Source organism: Megalops cyprinoides, chromosome 1 (genome assembly GCF_013368585.1).
Source record: "Megalops cyprinoides isolate fMegCyp1 chromosome 1, fMegCyp1.pri, whole genome shotgun sequence".
Taxonomy (NCBI): Eukaryota; Metazoa; Chordata; class Actinopteri; order Elopiformes; family Megalopidae; genus Megalops; species Megalops cyprinoides.
In genome coordinates, this window is record NC_050583.1 from 44794275 (window position 1) to 44801122 (window position 6848).

Genomic DNA, 6848 nt, shown 5'->3' on the forward strand with positions numbered 1-6848 from the left:
GTTTTGAAATGGCAAACAATTGACTGTTTACAGAGGTCCCTGAAATGGAAAATGTATACTCAGACTCTGTCTGAGTCACTTGTTGGGCGTTGCATACACTGTTCTCACAAGGATTTTCTGCAGCGCTGATTTTCAAAGACAGGCACAGGTAGAGATGAAGTGGTTGTCAATGTCAGTCATTAAATGGCTGACTGGTTGAGTAACAACAAAATCTGTGTGCCTGGTCAGTGCATATAAAGGTAATATGTCCATGGTATGAAAGTATTTGGTAGCATACTGTTTTGCCTCAGCCCCCTGAGCTGCCTCAATCCAATGAACTGAGATTGATAAGTACATCCTTTAATTCCATTACTGTATTCCATTACATCTGTGGGTGTGTGTGTGTGGTTTTGCAAACACAGTAATAACAGTTGAGATACGGCAATATATGCAATACAGTTGAAGTGATTTATTTAACTGAGTCTCCAAGTAGTCCTCTAATCTCAGGGTATTGGTTTAGTCACGGGCTTGCTATATGAGCTACACTAACATTTAATAATATTTAAAATGCATGAGAAAGAATAAAGCAGTCCCTTTCATTGTTTAAATAATGGAAGAACAAATGCTTTTAAAGGTGGAAAACTGCAATGCTAAAAAACCTTTGTCACCTTCAATTATATTTAAGCCCTGTTGAATTAATGCAAGAGTGTTTTTTTCAGATGCTTCTTCAATGCTTTCATCAAACAAAGCACATTAGAAGCAGTCATTTAAACAATATGCCTAATTTAATCTATTGAAAACAAAACACTTTGCAAACTATGCAATCTGAGTGGTCTTAATGAATGAAAATACAATACATACAATACCTACGACACAATACAAAAAATCCCTTTGAAATAACTTCCTATTGCCATAATGTGTCCTTTTGACTTGGGGTGTGCCTTTTTTACAGCCTGAAAACAGAACAAGGGAGAGATGTTTAACAAGGCGGGCACCATTGGCCTCTGACATCCAGTTATTGAACCCAGACAGCCTGTGGTTTCTCATTGTGCAACTGGGCAAGTGTTAAGAAAGAGAGAAAGAGGGGGAGGCTGGAAGGTACTTACACACTTGCAAGCATGCCTCTGGAATGTTCTTGGAATATGAGCCCTAGCTCTTTAAGGGAAACAACAAACTATGTTCCTGCAGAGATGTGTGTGTGTGTGTGTGTGTGTGTGTGTGTGTGTGTGTATTTGTATGGAGGGGCGTGTTGCCAAACTGCTCTCCTCATCCCACCCCAGGACCTGGGCTATATGAGGAGGAGGTAGTGCTAGCCCCAGCTGCAGACTCTTTGAGGCTCCAGTCCAGGGTAGCACTATAACGGTTTTCTGGGTTCGCAGCTCCTTCACAGTCAGTCAGTCAGTATGTCTTTCTACAGTGTGCGCACAAGCAACTACCCAGGGAGCTTCACCGGCAGCTCCATTGTCAGCCAGCGGCAGTCAGGCATGGTCTCCTCAGTTCCCAAGGCCTTCAGCGTTTATGGGGGAACAGCGAAAGGAGGAACCCGCATCTCATCCTCCTCAATCCGCACCGTCTCCTCTGGCTATGGGGGTGGTCTTAGTGGTGGCTACGGTGGGGGCTTCAACCTGGCCAGTGCCGTGGATGCAGACACAGTGCACCTGAATGAGAAAGCCACCATGCAGAATCTCAATGACCGGCTGGCCAGCTACCTGGACAAGGTGCGCTCCTTGGAGGCAGCCAACTCCAAACTTGAGCTTCAGATCCGTGAATTTTATGAAAAGAAGGGCCCGGCCGCCTCTCGCGACTACAGCGCCTACTGGGACATCATCAATGACCTGAAGGACAAGGTAAGGGCTAATCTATGAGGTGATTCACAACAAGCCTCATATTTTAATTTGTACACTAAGCTGCTCTACAAAACATACAGTAATATACATACTGAACATAGAGGAATGTAATGATTAAGACTGTATTTTAAAGATGTGCAGTCTGATTGAGATTGATGGCAGCAACTGTCGACATCATTTGACTGACAATACAAGGATTCCAACAGATTCGGATTTACCTTAGGAGAAAAATACGTAACGCAGTTATTTTGGGAGTGTCTCCTTCAGCATAGAGTCTCAGAGTAAGCTGTGTTGCTAGTAAAATCCCAGTCAGGTCATGACACACCTTTTTTCTACCATCATGAAAACAACAATGAAAAATTCATTTTTATTGTGACATACAGTGTATCCAATATATATAAGTCAAACACAAGCATAGCTGTAAATATTCAGTGCATACAATCATATCTGCGTATATTTTCTTAAATTCAAATGAAAGCATTATGATTAATGATTATTTTGTTATTTCTAGTTGATTCTAAATACATCAGATAAAATTTTCAAATTTTAATTTCTGCGGTGATAACTGGTAATCACATTAATTATTGCCTTTATAGTAACATAATTACGGTATGGAAACTGCAGGTTTATCATAAGAAGTGGTGTGCAAACTGATGCGTCATCCAAGTATGCATTCATTGTCATGCAGTTTTCAACAGAACACCTTTTAAAAACAGGAATTAAAAGTGAATGTATATGTTGTCCTGAAATACCTATAAGTAGATCATGACCAAGACCTAATATTCTGTCTTCAGATCAATGCTGCAACCATCGACAACGCCAATATCCTACTCCAGATTGACAACTCTAAACTGGCTGCAGATGACTTCAGGACCAAGTAAGCACACAAACTTACTGTTACTGTTTCTATTTGTTCCTCATAACATTTTTGCATTGATTAATTACTCACCTGCGGTATTAACCACATGCACACCAGATGTACACTAAATGGTCTGTAATGGGAAAGGGGCAGAAAATACATCAGAATAGTCAGAATTAGATTGTGCCATTCCTCTGTCTGATGCAAGTCATCTCTCTGCCCCCCACCCATCAGGTACGAGCATGAGCTCATGATGCGCCAGTCAGTAGAGGCTGACATTGCCAACTTGCGGCGCCTGCTTGACCAGACGACGCTAACCAAGGCTGACCTGGAGATGCAGATCGAGGGGCTGCAGGATGAGCTGGCCTTCCTGAAGAAGAACCATGAGGAGGTGAGGGCTGCTAAGGTCGATGCTCACAGATGGAAGGAAAAAAGGGGTCTTCTCCTCATTTGCTTTCTCCAATGAACATCTGTCATTTTTTTACCTGTCTGTGTCAAGCATCAGGTGCCTAAAAGTGTCCGTCTTTGTCCCCCAGAATGGATTTTTTTTTCTCGCCACTCCAGCCACTGGTAGACTTAGGTTCATTGTAGTGTATGAGTATGAGGGGTTGGGGACAGTGGGAAGCGATAGCTTCTGACCTTCCCTCTCGCTCATCCCCTCTGTCCCTTTCGTCCTCCGCTGCAGGAGCTGGCAGCCTTGCGCTCACAGCTGACCGGTACAGTCAACGTAGAGGTGGATGCTGCACCCCAGCAGGACCTCAACAAAGTGCTGGAGGAGATTCGCTCCCAGTATGAGGCCATCACTGAAAAGCACCGCCGTGACCAAGAAGCCTGGTTCAACGACAAGGTAACCCCAGCAGCACCCACCTGAACCTCTATCCTCTATGCCATTTTAGTGCAATGTGTAGGATTGTAACTGAAAAGAGTCTGAGTCTGGCTCTTTCAGAGTCTGAAAGAGTTTCTCTGAAAGAGAGTAGTTTAAATTAGGTTTTCAAAAGTAACTGGCAGAACTTAGATTTCAGAATTAAGGTAACAATGGTGTGGTACTCTCAGGACAAGGACTGAGAATTTTTTTAATTAAGTAAAATAAAATTAAAAAAATTAAAAATGAATTAGCCTGCAAAGTTGAGCATCATCTTTTTGATTCTAGTCTAGCAGTAGAAATTCTGCTCTACGACTTGATCTCAGTGTATGTGTAATCCCTCTTTATGTGTTTCAGTCAGCAGCCCTGAACAAGGAGGTTGCCGTCAGCACAGAGACCATCCAGACTACCAAAACAGAGATCACAGACTTGAGACGTACCCTACAGGGACTGGAGATTGAGCTGCAGTCCCAGCTCAGCATGGTGAGATGGGGCGAGTAGCACACACACCACAATGCTCATGTGGACAGACCCATTTTACACAGGGCGGGGGGTACTAATGGGCTCTGCATTTGTAGAGGGGGTGGCCCTAGAATTGTCTCCATCTACCCTCAACACTGTTCTCCTGTGAATGAAATTAAACCTGAGTTTAGCACAATAATACATTGCGATTAAGCCAGTGCATGTGCAGGAAATAGCACAACCCCATGTGTGTCTCCTAAGAGCTGAGCAATTTCCTTTTCCCATGATCCTCTCTTGCTTTGGCATAGTAGATTGGAAGCGAGCTAAGTCAGCAGGCATGCAGATGTATGTGGGCAGAATATTGTTATAAGTGGGCATGCTCTTCTGTGTCAGAAAATCTGGTGCTGACAAACTCAGCAGACCCCAGTGTTAACCAATATGGCTTCATCTTTGTTATACAGGGGCATAATTCATGTGCCTTTAGAATGTCTGTCTGGTCCCTAGTCTCACTCCAGATACAATGTAGTGACATAAGCCCAGCCAGTGTGCTATAGAGTAGTATTGCGTACTAGCATTACTACAGTGAAGTGGAATACACACTCAACTACAAATATTTTTCTTTGCATATAGCACACTTAACATTTTGATATAACAACATCTTTCCAGGACAATACAACATTAAATGGGGACTCTAAGTATTCCTAGAGGTTGTTTGTTAACAAAGCAATATATTCGCTCCAAACCCTTTCACAGTAATATCTATTCCAGAATCTATTTTTGCTTCTCTTTATTGAGTGACACACTGTTGAAGCAGGGTCCCACATGTAGGGAAGCAATCCCACAATCCTACAGCGCACCTGCCTGATGCTCTGACTACCACCTGTCCACCTTTTGTTATTCCACAGAAAGCCGCCCTGGAGAACACACTGGCAGACACAGAAGCCCGCTACAGTGCTATGCTGGCTGGCTATCAAAATCAGATCAACATGTTGGAGTCAGAGCTGGCACAGGTGAGGGCCAGCATAGAGCAGCAGGGCCGGGACTACAAGATGCTTCTGGATATCAAGAGCCGGCTGGAACAGGAGATTGCCACCTACCGCGGCCTCCTGGAGAAAGAGGAGAGCAGGTAACGGCAACACCCCAAAGTCATTCCTGTCCTCACAGCAGTACATAAGCAGTGCCATGTGTGATGAAATGTATTCTCTTTGATTTAGATTCTAAAATAATAAATTGTGTCTGTGGTATCTTATTATGTAATTTCTAAGGTATGATTAGGCAGGATGTATTGTGTACATACAGATTGTGTGCTTATAACACACATAGACTCTAAAAATGATTCATGAAAGAAAATGCATTTTTCAGGTAGGGTAACAATAATCATAAGGCATCATGGGGAGCTACAGACACCCTGGCTGACAGGTTTATTACAGTATTTCAAACTAATGATGAGGTGATCAGAACCATAAAATAGCATGTTACTTGAACATTTAACACTGTCCAATAAAGAAATGTAGTTTGCAATTAAGCAGGAAGAGTGCAGAATTCCATGGAGACTTCCTGTGGATTATTTTTTAAGATCATTGAATAATGTTCACATTTTTTTTCTATTTTCTATCTCTCTTTGCATTTCTAGGACTCCAGGCACAGGTAAATAATATCTCCAATTCTTACAACCATGATGGCCATTATTAAACATAATTTTAAATTGATAACCAATCTCACATTAATGTTCAAACACATGGCTGAGATCAGAGAGGACAGTTTAAATTGTCTCTGTCTTTGACAACAGGAGGTGGAACAACTACAGTCACCACAACCACAGTTCGCTCTGTCAGCTAGAATGAGCTCCTGAAACTAGGACAACAGAAGACCTTTTCAGAAGCACACCATCCCCCCCACCCCCATCTGCTGCCCTATCTTACGGAGACAGCTGCCATTCCAACTGCAGTCTCTCTACATCAGCTCGGCTTTGCAAACATTACATCTTTTCCTGTCATGTCATCTTCCCACAGTGTCAATGTTGAATGTCTGCCAACCAGAGGAAGCCGTGTTCATAGTCCTGTACTTTAATAACCAATCATTAAGATGGGTATAGTCTAACATTGAGTTCCTAATCAGTGGAAAATGGCAATAAAACAACATTTGAAAGATGACACTTAAGGTGAATAAAGGATTAGGTGAAGGTAAAAGGCTACACGAAAAAATAACTGTGCTGTTCTGCTCTAACAAAATGCAAAATCCCTGTTTCTGAAAATAAATTTGTTGGTGAAACAAATTCAAAGTTGTCTTGTTTTCTGCAAATGTATATAAATAGTGTTTTGAAAAGTAAACCCACCCCTGTAACATATCCAGGAACCTACAACCCGGAATCATTTGTCTTATCCAAAGTGACTTACAAATGAGGTAGAGTACCACACAAGCGAAAAACCATATGGAGTCAAAAACCATACAGAGTCAAATCGTGATCATTTATCACATTTTAATGCCTAAGTAGTCAATTGTCATCTCATTTTAATCTGTCAACATCCTCATTTAAGCAGCTATACTTTTCTTTCAAACAAGCCCAAGTGATGCATAATATTTTCTTTGCTGCAATATAGGCAGCACAATATTGTAAAAATGTATTTTATCTTTTGTACTATCAGGAAAAAAAAAAAAAAAACATTGGAAAGTTCAATTACCTAGATCTTAAGTTACTGCAAATCAGTAAACATTGATTCTAGACAGGCAGACAGCCTTTAGAGCAGGATGTTGGAGTGTGGAATATTTCTAGTGACCTTGGGTGTGGGACTGTGCAGCATGCCGTTCAGGATACGCCTCACTGTTTGACTAAGCATAG

At 41.9% G+C, this 6848-nt stretch overlaps 1 protein-coding gene across 1 annotated transcript; it reads left to right on the plus strand.

Annotated features, from left to right (window-relative positions):
• The first annotated feature begins 1258 nt into the window (after window positions 1-1258).
• Window positions 1259-6265, plus strand: krt94 (keratin 94). Its single transcript, XM_036538107.1, has 8 exons — window positions 1259-1826; window positions 2621-2703; window positions 2920-3076; window positions 3371-3532; window positions 3905-4030; window positions 4915-5135; window positions 5643-5656; window positions 5799-6265. The coding sequence occupies exons 1-8, from the start codon at window positions 1383-1385 to the stop codon at window positions 5846-5848; spliced, it is 1257 nt and encodes a 418-aa protein (XP_036394000.1). The 5' UTR covers window positions 1259-1382; the 3' UTR covers window positions 5849-6265.
• Window positions 6266-6848: the final 583 nt, after the last annotated feature.

Coding starts and splice junctions, on each gene's coding strand:
- krt94 (XM_036538107.1), top strand. CDS start 1,383: ATGTCTTTCTACAGTGTGCGCACAAGCAACTACCCAGGGAGCTTCACC. Junction 1,827..2,620: donor TCAATGACCTGAAGGACAAG/GTAAGGGCTAAT, acceptor TTCTGTCTTCAG/ATCAATGCTGCAACCATCGA. Junction 3,077..3,370: donor TGAAGAAGAACCATGAGGAG/GTGAGGGCTGCT, acceptor CCTCCGCTGCAG/GAGCTGGCAGCCTTGCGCTC.